Source organism: Molossus molossus, unplaced genomic scaffold (assembly GCF_014108415.1).
Source record: "Molossus molossus isolate mMolMol1 unplaced genomic scaffold, mMolMol1.p scaffold_m16_p_22, whole genome shotgun sequence".
Classification (NCBI taxonomy): domain Eukaryota; kingdom Metazoa; phylum Chordata; class Mammalia; order Chiroptera; family Molossidae; genus Molossus; species Molossus molossus.
In genome coordinates this window covers 34,620,952-34,635,064 of record NW_023425358.1, presented here as the reverse complement: position 1 = coordinate 34,635,064, position 14,113 = coordinate 34,620,952, and the positions used below count along the sequence as shown (strand labels likewise).

General features: G+C 60.2%; 1 protein-coding gene across 1 annotated transcript; it reads left to right on the top strand.

The window, feature by feature from the left end:
* The first annotated feature begins 843 nt into the window (after nucleotides 1–843).
* On the top strand, nucleotides 844–12,923 carry RHOF (ras homolog family member F, filopodia associated). Its single transcript, XM_036276349.1, has 5 exons — nucleotides 844–1,008; nucleotides 1,321–1,408; nucleotides 9,838–9,947; nucleotides 10,034–10,168; nucleotides 11,143–12,923. The coding sequence occupies exons 1-5, from the start codon at nucleotides 871–873 to the stop codon at nucleotides 11,305–11,307; spliced, it is 636 nt and encodes a 211-aa protein (XP_036132242.1). The 5' UTR covers nucleotides 844–870; the 3' UTR covers nucleotides 11,308–12,923.
* Nucleotides 12,924–14,113: the final 1,190 nt, after the last annotated feature.

Sequence of the window (14,113 nt, the reverse complement as noted above, 5' to 3'; positions counted from 1 at the left end):
AAGTAGGATCGTCAGTCTCCAGAATGGACGCGGGGCCCAGCTGACCTCGGCTCGCTCTACCCGGGCCTCCCCGCCCTCCCTCGGTCTAGCCCTGCTGGATTAGCGCCTCCAGCCCAGCTAGGAGGAGGCTCCTCCTGCCGGCGGGATGCGGGCGCTCACCTGCCGCCCGGCAGGGGGCGCCAGAAGTCCACCTTGCGCCCCTCGGGAGGCGGGGGTAGGTAAGCGGAACCACTATTCCCCACCCCCAACCCGCACCCACACCGGCGCCGGGAGACCCAGACCAGGTGGGCAGAGGCAGCTCCCACGCCAGCATCCCTCTGGCACCACCCACCTACCTCCTGTGGGGACACAGGTCAGAGGCCGACTTGCCTCGGGTCACCCGGCCGGAGCAGGGCCACGCTCCGGGGCTGCCCCCAAAGCTGGAAACCAAGGCTCCACGAACCAGGGTGCTGCGGTGGGGAGGGAACAGTTCGCCAATCAAAGAGCCCCTGCCCAAGCCAGCCAATCAAAGAGCCCTTGATAGAAGGAGGGGCCTGCCAATTAGGGGTGCCCCACGAGAAGCGGCGGAAACGTTGGGTCTTGACTAGGGGTGGGCGGTGCGCCCCGATGAGCTGGGGAGGGGGTAGGCGCTGCGTTTGCGGCTGAGCACCCCGTGTCTCGGTGGCTTCAGTTTCCTTGCGAGTGAGGCGAATGCCCCCGGCTGGTACCCTAGCAGGAAGGTAACGGAGGCTGGGAGGGCGCCCGGGGTGCCCGAGAGGGGCGGTGCCGGCTGGGCAGGGGGCGGGACTTGCCCTGGCCCCGCCCCCGTCTGCGAGCTCGGCCCCAGCGCTCTGCCCGGCGCGCCGCTGTCTGCGCCGCCGGCTCGGGGATATGGACGCCCCCGGGGCCCCGACCCCCACGGCCGCCCCCGGCCCGGGTAGGAAGGAGCTGAAGATCGTGATCGTGGGCGACGGCGGCTGCGGCAAGACTTCGCTGCTCATGGTGTACAGTAAGGGATCCTTCCCCGAGGTGAGCCCGGCGGAGGGTGGGGGCCTGGAGGCGCGTAGGATGGGGAAGGGGGGACGGGCTGGGGACCCCTGGGGCGAGGGACGGCCTTGAGCCTGCACCCGAGCCGGGCCCTGGGTCCCGGGCGCGAGGCGGCCGCCACCCCGCCACCCCGCCACCCTGGGGCGCCCCCTCGGGAATTCCAGAGCCTAGCGGCGTGAGGGGACTGAGCCGGATGAGGCGAAGATGGGGCGTACGAGGGGAGTCCGGCCGGCCCCTGGGACCCTGGGGCCCCGCCGCACTCCTTAAGAGCCAGCCCTGCCCTGTGTCCCACAGCACTACGCCCCATCCGTGTTCGAGAAGTACTCGGCCAGCGTGACCGTGGGCAACAAGGAGGTGACCCTGAACCTCTACGACACCGCCGGTGAGTGCGCCTGCGCACCCAGGGTCCCCGGTGCGCCCTGAGGGTTCCCCCCGCCCAGAGGGTTTCCCCTCCGGGCATCACCACGAGGCCCTGACAGCCCATCACGCCTGGAGGCAGCGGAGGGGTGCTGGCCAGGAGCCGGTTGACCACCCCTGGCTGGGTGGCCCTGGTGGCATAGAGGACCTCCGACACCCCATCTGTGAAAGGAGGGTGTTTGGATGAGGAGGGCTCCTGGACCACCATCCAGTGCTGATGTATTGAGAGCCCACGGCTTCGCTCCTCCCCTGTGGTTCTAGAAAATTATGAGCTTCTTCTGTTTCCCACGGAGCCGGGATTTCGTGTGTGATCTGCTGTGGTCTCCTAAGATTCTGTGAGCTGCAGCTTTGGGTCCTCTGTAGGATTCTGTGGCCTGCGTCTCTGGGTCCTGTGCTTCTAGAATACTCTAGCCTATAGCCCTGAGGCTCCAGGGTCCTGTGGACTCAAAACTTGATTCCCACGCTTCTGGGGTTCCGTGGGCTAGTGTGTAATTCTGGAATTCTGTGGTCTGCAGTTTTGAGCCTGTGGCTCTAGGATTCTGTGGCTACAGTCCTGTGCCTTCCTGGTTCCCTGGAAGCAACCAGGCACCGAGGAAGGAGCTGAGCTCCAGGGAATGTCAGACTGAGGCTCTGTCTGCCACCTGCAGCTCCTAGTGGATTTATGCCACCTGCGGCAGTCAGCAGAGTCCTGTTGTGGGGGGATTTGTGGGAGGAGCTCGGCCAATGAGAGGATGTGGGTGACATTGGTGGGGGGGGGGAGGCGGCACTGCCTTCTCTCAGGGAGTTTCCATCTTTCCCTAGGCTCTCCTCTGAGCTGAATAAACACTGGGGAGCAAAGGTCAGGATTCCCAGCTGGGGCCTTACTCAGCTTCTGTGACTCAGTGTCTAGTGACCTGGGTGGCACCCTGTCATCAGGTGCCCCTTCTCCAGGCAAGCCTGGTATGTATGAGGTGAAGTCTCAGACTGGCCTTGGATGGAGCCAAAATCCAGACTCCTCCCCCACCTCCCCAAGCTGCCACCAGCATCTTATTTTACCTGGAGAGTCTGGGAAGGGGCTGCCTGTCCCAGCCCCAGACTCCTCCCCCACCTCCCCAAGCTGCCACCAGCATCTTATTTTACCTGGAGAGTCTGGGAAGGGGCTGCCTGTCCCAGCCCCAGACTCCTCCCCCACCTCCCCAAGCTGCCACCAGCATCTTATTTTACCTGGAGAGTCTGGGAAGGGGCTGCCTGTCCCAGCCCCAGACTCCTCCTCTGACTTCTGGCAGGCTTTGCTATTTAGGTGCATCCCCACTGCCTGTGCAGCAGCCTCTAAGGACCTTCCCCTCTGGTTGGAGGAAGGCCCTGCGGGGCTGCCCCCAGAACAGGGATGAGCCTCCACCTACTTCTGAGGAATTCCCAAGGGTGTGGCCACAAGAGCAGTAAAATCACCAATGTATGTGGGACACTTTTAGTTTCACATGTTTCCTGTCTGGGGCCCAGGGAGGGGAGGGGCAGGTTCCTTAGCCCCACCTTGTGGGTGGGGTGCTGGCAGGACAGGCAGGGTGCAGGGGAAGTGTCTCTCCTCTCGGGTCCCCAGTCCGCTGTTCCCGGCTGCCTCGCCCCTCAGACCCAGCAGGACCACTCCTGGTCTTGCTCAGAGAAAGATGCTCAAGAAACATGTAAGGGTAGGTTGTCAAGTGAAAGTCTAGAAAGCTTCTACTTGTTTCAAGAAAGGATTTGTAGCCCTGGACGGTTTTTCTCAGCGGTTAGAGCATCAGCTTTCAGACCAAAGAGTCGAGGGTTCGATTCCCGTCAAGGGCAGGTACCTCGGTTGCAGTTGGTCCCCTGGCCCTGGTCAGGGTCCTGCGGGGTGTTTCTCTTTCTCCCTTCCTCCCTCCCACTCTACCTGAAAATAAATGGAAAAATATTCTCAAGGGAGGATTACAAAAAGAAAGGAGTTGCTCTAAGAGCTATTTCAAGAGGGAGGGAGTTGTCAGAATCATTCAAGCACCCGGGGCAGTGATAATGCTCTGGAGTCAGACCTGGGCTTTGCTGCAGGCTCCCCTGGCTGGGTGTCAGGGGGTGCTTGGGCCTCGGCTTCCGCCTTTGTAACCAGGGCTAGAACAATTGTGAGATCAAATCAGGTCCTTGTGATATGCGGCGCTTAGCACAGGGGCTGGCTCTGGGCAAGGGTGCAGCTCCCCACCCCACCCTCTCGGTGGAGTCCCGGGGAGTGGACAAGCCCCACACCCAGCAGGTCAGCCCAGGGAGGGATACTCAAGGAGAAAAAGCACGCTTGCTCCCTCACGGTGTCCCGCTGTTTGGAGGAGAGTGGAGGGGACACCAGGTGCTCGTCCCAGAGCGAGGCTTGTGAGATGACCGAAGAGGAAACCCAGATGCAGAGCCCCTTCCTGGAGAAGCCCTGTGTTTGACGTTCACCTCTACCTGCAGGGGCACCGCTGTCTGGAGAACGTGTTAGGAAAGGATGGCGAGCTGACCAACTAGAAAGAGGGAGACAGCAGTGTGGGGAGGGACCGAGGTGGAGATGCGTCTAGTAAAGTTGTTGTAGAAGATTCTAAAACCTGATGGGCTGGACCCTGCGGTGGGGTCGGGAGGTGGCACCTTTCCAACCAGCCAGTGGTGACCGGAGCCCTGGCACAGGGTTGGCTCCAGGAAGACTGAATTTCCCCACACCTAGGACCTGCGCCACAGGGGCCCCCGGGGATGCCACCCCCCGACTTGTCTCCGTCCTGTGGAAGCAGCCGCAGACACGCAGTGGTGGGAGGGAGCGTGGGGGGTGGGAGAGCACTCGGTGCTCAGCCGAAGTGGGCAGGGTCTGTGAGCACCCACTGCCCTGGCAGCCACGCTGTGGCCCGACACCCGCAGAGACAGGAAGCTGTGGTGAGGTCTGAAGTTTCCTGGGGAGGCAGAGGCGAGGTGGGGCGTTAAGACACCAACCAGATACGGAGCTATCAGAGCCTTGGGGTGGGACCCGAGTTGGGGTGTCACGAGATGGGGTGGGGATTGCCCAGGGAGGTGGAGAGCTGTGGTTTCCTTCTCAACACTAGGGAAAGTGGGGGGCAGAGGACTTGCTAAGACAAGGAATCAGGGACAAGAAGGGTGTCTGGGAGCCAGGAGCACAGAGGCTCGGGGGCCGAATCTGGGGGCCGTCACCTCAGAACCGGCTCTCAGCTGTGGGCTGGCACTACCCGGGCCTCAGCTACTGCAGTCTCCGGGGGGGCCGTGCAGGTGGTGGGCCCCAGGGCACCAGTGAAAGTGGGTTCCTTTTCTGGAAGCTTCCCCTTCTCAGGCTGCCTGCACCCATCCCCAGACCAACGCCCTGGCCAGAGCGGGGGCCCACCTGCCAGCGATTTGAGGACCACTGTGGCCTGATGACATCCTCTCCTGTCAGTCCCGTGCCATGCCGTAGCACCCCTGCCCCGGGAGGATGACGGCCGCAGCCAAGCTCCTTCCCGCAGGGGAAGTGTGTCTGGTGAGGTGGGAGCTTCGCTTCCTCCCCGCCCCACAGACCTGTCCTCGCCAGACCCAGTGCCTCCTCTTGCACAGAACTGCTGCTGCTGGTTTAACATCTGAAGCCCGGCTGCAGAGCCACAGCGGGCACCTGTATGCTCACAGACAGGCGACTTGGCCCCTTTGAGCCCTGACACTACTGTGGGTAAACGAGGAGGGTAATGATACCGCATTGTGGCCGCAGGACCCCATGAGGCTGTGGGTCTAAGGAGCCAGGGTGAGAACCCCCGCCCCCAAGAACCCCGCTCCTTGGAAGATTCTGTTTCCGGAGTAGCCACAGTAGCAGTCCCTCACCTTGGCCCAGCATTGCTCAGCCTGCAAGTCCTTTACTTCCAATATCAGGGCAGAGTTATCTCCCCCTTTTCCAGATAAAGAAACTGAGGCCCAGAGAGGGAAGGTGCCACAGTCATGCAACATGACTCTGAGTGCTGCCTGGCCCTCCTGACTCACACAGGAGGCGTCTAAGACACTCCACCCCTCCCAAGGAGACTTGAGGTCAACAGCACCAGGAAGTCTATCTGCAGGGCTGGTTCTCGAGCAGGGGCCCACTCTGAGCCCCGGGGAGAGCCGAGCCAGGCACAGTCAAGCCAGGAGGACATCCCGGAGGAGGAGCTGGGATCTGGGTGGGCTGCCCATCTCCTCCCAGAATCCCTCTCTTCTTGCGATACCTGTGTTGGTAGCCTTCTCCTCACCTAGTCAGGTCTGGGGTTTGTCGGGTGAGGACAGCTCCCTGTCCTTTGGGGTGCAGTGAGAGAGGCGCCCCAAGAGTCCTGCCTATGGTCTTCTGTCATTTACCACGCTTCCTCTAAGCTGTGTGACTGTGGACAAGTCACTTCGCCTTTCTGTTTCGGTTTCTGCATCTGTACAGTGTAGCAATGGTCCGGACAGGACCACAGTGAGGAGCGGAGAGCTGGTGCAGGCAGAGGGCTTTGAGTGGGGCCTGTGATGAGCACCACTAGCCATTTTCATGATGACTGTCGTCAACACCTGCTCCTCACATACCCATTTCACAGATGAGGAAACAGGGCCAGGGGTGAATTCCCGATGGGGAGGCTGGGGAAGGCGTCCTGGGAGAACCGGTACCTTTAGACAGGCGTGGCAGGCAGCTGACCGCGGACCTGGGGACTGAGTTGGTGCTTCAGCTCCCAGGGAGCTTGTCTTTGACCTTGAAAACTGCCCGCTCAGTCACGTGGGCTCCTAACAGGAAGAACCGTCCCCACCCAGCTTACTTCCCAGGGTGGCAGCTCAGATGAACACAGGTGCGGTGCCCTCCAGGGGCCCAGAGTCACAGGACCGTCGCTGCTCTCCCCCAACCCACTCGTTCGGCAGTTCACTCGCTGACCAAGCGGGACTGAGCTCGCCGGTGTCCCGGTGTCCCGGGGGCAACAGTGAGTAGCAGACTCGGCCCCTGTCCTCAGGGGGAGACAAAACAAAACAGAACAAAAAGAAAGCCCGGAGCGCGCTGTGCCGCCCCGCAGCCATCCGTGCGAGGAAGAGAGAGAAAGCCACCTGGGCGGCGGGCACACTGCGATGGCGGTGCTTCAGAGCGTTCTCCTGGGGGGGACGCTTCTACAGACCTGAAGGAAAGGGGGGCTGAGCCATGAGAAGGGTAAGGGGGGAGTCTCAGGTTGCGTGGCTCAGCCTGACTTCCCCGGTCAAGGTCAACCCACTGCAGTGACCTCTGCCCTGTCCCTTCTGCTGGGAGCATCACAGCCACAGTTGGCAAACCCCGCGGCACACCTCGGCCTCGTCTCCAAGGTGCCAGAGGTGACCAGGGTCAAAAAGCCACCAGCCAGTATCGACAGGCCGCCTGCTGGGCACCATGGTCCCTCCCTCAGGGCGCTTACAGTCCACAGGGCGACAGGCAGTGAACAAGTACACACACGATACAGATTGTGGACAGACAGGCAGGGTGGGCTTCGAGCCGGCGAGCCGAGGAGAGCCGTGGGGACCAGCTGCCCCGTTTCCAGCTACTCGGCCTCTCGGCCACACTTCCCAAGGGGAACGAGAACGCACGTGTTACAGCGCACGTGTGAGCCACACCCTGCACCGTGGAGGCCGGCCCTTCACTGCCCCGGAGCAGAGAAGAGATCGCTGTGTGTTTGCAGGAGAACTGGACTTGGAATTGAACGAACTGGGGGTGAGTCCTGGCTCAGTCGCTGATTCAGTGACCAGGGGCAGGTCACTGCACTGCTCTGAAACTCAGTTTCTTTCAGTATAAATGGGAGTGTTTGTAAGTCCCCTGGCTAGGTCATCAGATGGTTGCTGTCAGGATTTCTTTTTTTTTAATCCTCACCTGAGGACATTTTTTCATTTTTTATGAGGATAGAGTGGGAGGGAGAGAGAGGAAGAGAGAGAGAGAGAAACATTGACGTGAAAGGGACACATCGAGTGGCTGCCACCCGCACAAGCCAACCAGGACCGGGGACAAACTGCAACCGAGATACGCGCCCTTAGCGGGAACCGAATCCGGGTCTCTCTGGACCACAGGCTGATGTTCTAAACGCTGAGCCAAACCGGCCCGGGCAGGATTTCTTAATCATTTACAGGCAAACGCCTCTGAGAAGTACGTAAAATGTAGGGTGGTGTTATTATTAAGTAGAAATAGAAGGCAAAAGGAAATAATGTGGATGGTCAGTCTGCATGTTTGAAAAGAAAACGCCAGAGAGAAAATGGGGAGAACACATGAGGGAAAAGCACCCGAGGTGTGGGGAACAGACGTGCAGAGGCTCTGAGGGCACAGAGCTTGGTGGGTTTGAGGGGCAGCGAGGAGGCCACCTGCACTGGACCGTGGTGACCAAGGGGTGTGGCGGGAGGGAGATGAGGTCAAGGTCAGTGGGCCCAGGTCTTGTGAACCACGGGAGATGTTTAGATTTTATTAAAGGGCAGTGGGGAGCCATTGAAGGTCTTTCTGTTGGGAGAAGGGCAGGATTTTACTTGTGTTTTTAAGATCCATCCAGCTGCCGAGTGGAGAATAGATTCATTGAGGGGCAGCAGGCCCTGGCCGGTTTAGCTCAGCAGTTAGAGTGTCGGCCCGCAGACCAGAGAGTCCTGGGTTCGGTTCCCACTGAGGGCACGTACCTCAGTTGCAGTTTGTCCCTGGCCCCGGTTGGGATGGCGCGGGTGGCAGCCAGTCAATGTGTCTCTCTCGCATTGATGTTTCTCTCTCTCTCCTCCTCCCTCTCTCCTTCCCGCTCTAGCTGAAGATCAATGCAAAAATGTCCTCGGGTGAGGATAAAGGGGGGGGGGGGGCAGTAGGAGACCAGGGAGGAGGTGGCATGGGAGACCACTGGTGGCCTGTGGGGGTGGTGCCATGCTGTGCCACAGAACTTTCTGCAATGAAGGAAACGCTCTATACCTGCGCTGTTCCAATAGCCACTGGCCCTGTGTGCCAGTCAATCACTTGAAATGTAGCTAGTGTAATGGAGCACCTGAATTTTTAATGTTAATTTAAAGAGCCACATGGGGGGCTAGAGGCTACCCTATTGGCCAGCAGCAGTCTAGAAAGACATGGACAGAGGTTAGGAATGGAGAGTTTGGGGGCAGAAAGGGGAATGCATGGCTGGAACAGCACGCGGGGCCAGTTCTCCTTGTCTGAGGACTTCTCCAGCTTTGGGGTGAAGGTAGGAGGGTCCGAGTGGGCTGGGCCCTGCCTACCACTCACCCCTTCTCCAGTGTTAGGGAGGTTTCAGCGGAATGACAGTGTGGACAGTCCTCCTATGGCCCAGCTGTGTTAGGACTGTGGCAACCAGTCACTGCCCGCTACAGGGTCCCTGGTTTGAAGGGGAGCCAGTGGGAAGAGAGGGTGGCCCTGGCCTGTCTGTGCTCAGTGGAGGGGCCACTTGTCTTGAGAAGGAGGGGCCAGCAGGGGACTCCTGGGCCTCTGTGTCCATGTCCGCTGAAAGTCACCTTGCCTCTCTGCAGAGGTGCTGGGGGGTTAGTGAGCCTGAAAGGCTCTCAGCTCTCACTGCGGGAGTCTCAGGACCACCACTGAGTGCAGGGCCCACGCGCAGCACGCGGCCTCTGGCCGGGGAGAGTCCTGGGGGGCGTCGGAGCTGCACGCGGCCAGCGGGTCGGGCTGGAACAGCTTCGGGTCGCCTTCCCGAGTTTGGTAGTCGTCCTGGTGTGGGAGGCTGTCCTGTTCTCAGAGCGCCCTTAGAAAGTCCCCGGGGCACTATTTCCGCGTGAAGGAGCCCCGTGTGTGTGCCTGCCTGGCATGTGGTCCAAGGTGTTTCTGTAGATGTCGCAAGTGGAGTGAAACACACTCAGGGAATCCGAGTAAGGGCGTTCTTTTGCCCTTCTTCTGTAAGTTTGAAGTGATAAATTTAAAACAGAACAAAACACAAACCCGCCGCTGCCCCAGCCCAGCCCTGGGTTCTGACTAGCTGGTGCCAGGCAGGGGCCGAGCGCTCATTTCTTCCCCCAGGTGTGTCTGATGTGCTGGGGCGGGGACCCGCTGCCGTGTGGGCCGTCCCGGTGTGGAGCTCGCTGTCCCCTACTCTGCCTAGCACTGGCCAGAATGGCATGCACCCCTCGGCCTGGGGGCACCCTCCTCTGCTGGTGGCTTCGGAGTCCGCACCTTCGGCCTGGCACCAGGATTGGGGGCTGGGGCAGGGAGAACCGGCTCCGGCATCACTGCCAGCAACCCTTCAGCACGCACCCGTGACCAGGCCCAGTCCTGAACACGGCCTGGGTTTTCTCCCCTGTAATCTTTGCTGCCGCCCAGCACGGGGGCTGCCACCTGTTCTCCACAGGACAAGACTGAAGCCTAGATGCCTCGCTTGTCCAGCAGGCCCCCGACCCCTCGCCCTTCTGAGCCCAGACCAGGGACTCAGTGTGCAGGGAAGGGGTGCCTCCCTGACCCCATCTGCTCTCCGTTTTCAGGGCAGGAAGACTATGACCGGCTGCGGCCCCTGTCCTACCAGAACACCCACCTCGTGCTCATCTGCTATGACGTCATGAACCCCACCAGCTATGACAACGTCCTCATCAAGGTGAGGCCTGTCTCCCAGCCTGCCTGCCTCTGGGGTGGGGACCACGGATCCAGCCCCAGCCTGATGCCCAGCCTCTCCCTCCACAGTGGTTCCCTGAGGTCACGCATTTCTGCCGCGGGACCCCCATGGTGCTCATTGGCTGCAAGACAGACCTCAGGAAGGACAAAGAGCAGCTGCGGAAGCTCCGGGCAGCCCAGCTTGAGCCCATCACCTACATGCAGGTCTGCCAGGGCCCCTCCCCTCCTCTCGCTTCCCCCCCCATCACCACCACCAGGAATCCAGGTCCCTCAGCATAGCTGTGGCCAAAAACACTCCCAGGCCCTTGGCCTCTGCAAATGGGGTGCCTTGGCACCTTTCAGACAGCTGAAGTAAACAGGGTTTTAAGAATAACAATGTAATATCGATCGCTCACTTATCTGAGCACTGTACTTACTTCACGTAATCCTATAACCACGAGGCTCAGGTAGTTAGTGTTCCCATTTTACAGGGGATAAACTGAGACCCAGAGAGGTTGCCCAGGGTCACACAGCTAACCTGGAGTGAAGCTGGATGCCATCCCAGTCACTCTGGCTCCAGGGTCTGGGCCTTAGCCACCAGCCCGTCCCGTCTCCCTGAGGGACCCTCGGGACAGGCCCTTGCACGACAGCAGGCTTCCTTGAGCGCAGGAGAGCCTGGGCAAAGCCTGGCCCTGGGCTTTCTGGGGAGGCGTGGAGAACAGAAGGGACACAAAGGAAAACCAATAAAGTTTAATAAGAGGGAATAAGCATTAATCAAAGTAAATTTGTTTTAGAAATAAATATTTTTCCCCTAATAGCAAGCTCAGTTGCCTCAATGGTGCTTTCGAGAAGGGAGAGAGATGTATGTAGGAAGCCCTTGTTGTCCTGAGGCCTCACCTCCTCCCAGACCTGGCAGCCACACAAACCACCCCATTCTCAGAACGCACCCCCGCTTCTGCCTGAGGTCGCGGAGAGGGAGGGGGAGGCCAGGATGGGGCTTCTCCCAGCAGGGCCACCAAATAGATCCTTCTGTTCCATCTACACACACTGGGGGGACTGGCCCCGGGCTGGAGCCAGAGGGGCCCCACGCCGAGGCCTCTGCTGCCAGGCAGCCCTAAAGCCAGCCCCAAACCCACAGGGGTTGTGGGAGGCACCCCAGGCCAGGCCCCTCATGTAATGCTGGACACTCCCCCACCCAGGGCATGAGCGCCTGTCAACAAATCCAAGCCGCCCTCTACCTGGAGTGTTCCGCCAAGTTCAGGGAGAACGTGGAGGACGTCTTCCGAGAGGCTGCCAAGGTCGCCCTCAGCGCACTGAAGAAAGCGCAGCGGCAGAAACACCGCCGGCTGTGCCTGCTGCTCTGACCCTGGGGCAGGCGCCTGGCCCGGCCCGCAGACAGGACTGACGGGCCCTGCTCTGTCCCCACAGTCCTGCCCCAGCCCAGCTCTCCGAGGGCACGTGGAATTGGGCGTCTCCAGTGCCTGGTGTCTGGAGCCTGGCAAGGCCCTCGGGACATTCTGGACTCTCCTTTCCCAGCTGGGGCTCTGACCAGGACCTCTGGAGCTGCGGCCTGTGTGGTGGCGGGTGAGGGTGCTGGACTCAGTCCCTCTGGACCTTGGAACTGGCATTTGTGCCCAGGAGTCTGGAGTGCCCTCTTCGCACCCTCCCCCAGCCGTGTTTGTGTCCCTTCCCACACCCAGCAGGTCCTCAGAGCCTGTCCTCCTTGAAAGGAGAGGCTGCATTGGTACCGGTCAGTGTGGATTCGGTCAGTGTGGAGTCGGCTGTGCTCCCCAGCCTCAGCCTGCCGCTCCTGGACCCGCCTCCCCGGGCCTGGGAGATAGGCAGGCTGCATCCTGTCCTTGCTTCCTTCCCCAGGACTCCTGGCCGCGAAGGCTGAGGCCTATCAGGAGAACACAGCTGGGACACGGGGGTGCCACCCCCCCATCCTGTCCTCAGCAGAGGACTTCAGTGCTGCCTTCGGCTCGGCCAACATCTTTCCAGCGCTGGGCGCGCGTGACCGGGAGGAGAACTCAGAAAGCAGACGAAGCCCCTGGACCAGCCATCCAGCCCCGGCTCAGGGTCTCCTCACCTGCGACCCCCCCCCCCCCCCGCCGGAAACGCAGATGAGCAGGGCCGGCTGCTCTCAGGCTGGCCAGCCCTCGCTGGGGGCTGCATCCCGGGCTGCAGGACGCCCGGCTCACCGAGGCAGCCACCCTCACAGCCACCACTTCTGCCCAGAGGTGTTCTGGAGCCAAGACCAGCCTGCCTCCGGGAACGGACTTGACCGACCGACCCCCAGCTGCAGAGTCACTGAACCCCCTTCTGAAAGGTCTGGGCTCAGGAATCCGGGAAATTTTAAACAAGTGCCCCAGGAGATTCCAACACCCGGAGACTGAGTGAGCTCGGGAGGCAGCATCACCTAAGGTGGGGAGGATGACGCCAGGTGTCTCCTGCACCCCAGGTGTCTCCTGCTGCAGCCCCCTTTCTCTGAAGTCCACCCCACCCCACCTAGGTTCCCTGAGGCCCTACCATGCTCTGGGGACTCAGCGAGCTTTCAGACCAAGGACCTCGTGTTCTAGCAGAGTCCAGGGCCTCGTGGACAAATGAGGGTTTAAAACAGAGGTCAGCAAACTATGGCCTGTGAGCCAAATCTGGCTGCCGTATGTTTTTGTAAATAAAGTTTTATTGGAACACAGCCAGGCCCATTCATTTATGCATGGGCTACTTTTGCCTCACAACTTCAGGTTACAGTAGTTGTGACAGACCACCTGGCCCTTTACCAGAAAACTCTGCCAACGCCTAGTCTAGGGCAAACCAAAGTACCTAAAAGGCCAGATGGGAGGCCCAGAGAGTGCAGGAGGGCAGGGGTAAAAGGGAGTGGTGGGGTCTGCGGCAAACTAGAAAGCAAGTACCACCTTAGGCAGACAGCTCAGCCCAGCCAAGTGCTGCCCTGTGGGAATGCTGCCAGGTCTTTCCATTTTTCTAGGGAAAGTAGAGATTGGGATTTTTATGTGGAATCTTACGGGGGTGGAGAGTAGATTTCATATTAAAACTAATTTAAAAAATTTTACCTGCCCTGGCCTGTTTGGCTCAGAGGTTAGAGCATCGGCCTGCAGTCCCGAGAGACCCGGGTTCGGTTCCCGCAAGGGCATGTGCCTCGGTTGCAGTTTGTCCCTGGCCCTGGTTGGGGTCATGCGGGTGGCAGCCACTCGATGTGTCCCTTTCACATCAATGTTTCTCTCTCTCTCTTCCTCTCTCTCCCTCCCACTCTATCTGAACAAAACAATGGAAAAATGTCCTCAGGTGAGGATTAAAAAAAAAAAATTAACCCCTTTGAGGGCCAAGGGTGGCTGTGGACACCAGCCTGAAGTGTAGGAGAGCCATCAGGGCAGTGGAGGCATGTGGGAGGAGAGGGGCAGAAAAGTCGGCTGTACCCATTCACTTCTTTCCCTCCCCACGAGTCCAGAGTCTAACATGAGGTGACCAGGACACCTGTCCTGTGCGGCCTCCTGAAAGAGGCTGTTCAGAACCCCCCCCCCCCTTTCTAGAACCTCTGGAGTTAAGACAGGAGGGAGGTGGGAGGTTGGGTGACCTTTGTGCTGGCTGAAGTCCCGGCCAGAGTTGAGGGTCCTGGTCTCATTCGGAGTTCCCCCTGCAAGAACTCGGGAAGGTGGGCTGAGGGGAGAGGGTCAGGAAGAGCGACCCAGACTTGCAGCCCTCAAACTGCCCAAACGATGCAGGGGTTGGGGCGCCCTCTGGTGGTGACCCTCAGAAAGCCCTCCTGCCTCAGGCCCCACTGCTCCAGGGGCACAGAACCCCAAGCCTCAGGGAGACAGTCCCTTTCCCCAGGTGGCCGGCAGCCAGGGGACTCAGGAAGCACAAAGAGCACAAGGCACAGACAGTGGTTCTCTGAGAACGTAAATACCCGGCCACAGAGAAATGGCGGCCGGGAGGAGGTGGGAACTTAGAGCGAGAGCATGTGCCTGGGGACTGAGGCTCCACAGGACACCCAGCGGCTTCCTCCTGCCCCACCTGGGACTCTGTAAGTAACAGGTCATAGATCCAAGCCCAGGAGGCATGTCCACACCCCACCCTGAGGGGTTCAAATGACAGGAGTGGGGACAGAGGGGCTCCCTGAGGCTTAGCCTCCTCCCAGGAAGACTTACCCGG

Coding starts and splice junctions, on each gene's coding strand:
- RHOF (XM_036276349.1), top strand. CDS start 871: ATGGACGCCCCCGGGGCCCCGACCCCCACGGCCGCCCCCGGCCCGGGT. Junction 1,009..1,320: donor GTAAGGGATCCTTCCCCGAG/GTGAGCCCGGCG, acceptor TGTGTCCCACAG/CACTACGCCCCATCCGTGTT. Junction 1,409..9,837: donor GAACCTCTACGACACCGCCG/GTGAGTGCGCCT, acceptor CTCCGTTTTCAG/GGCAGGAAGACTATGACCGG.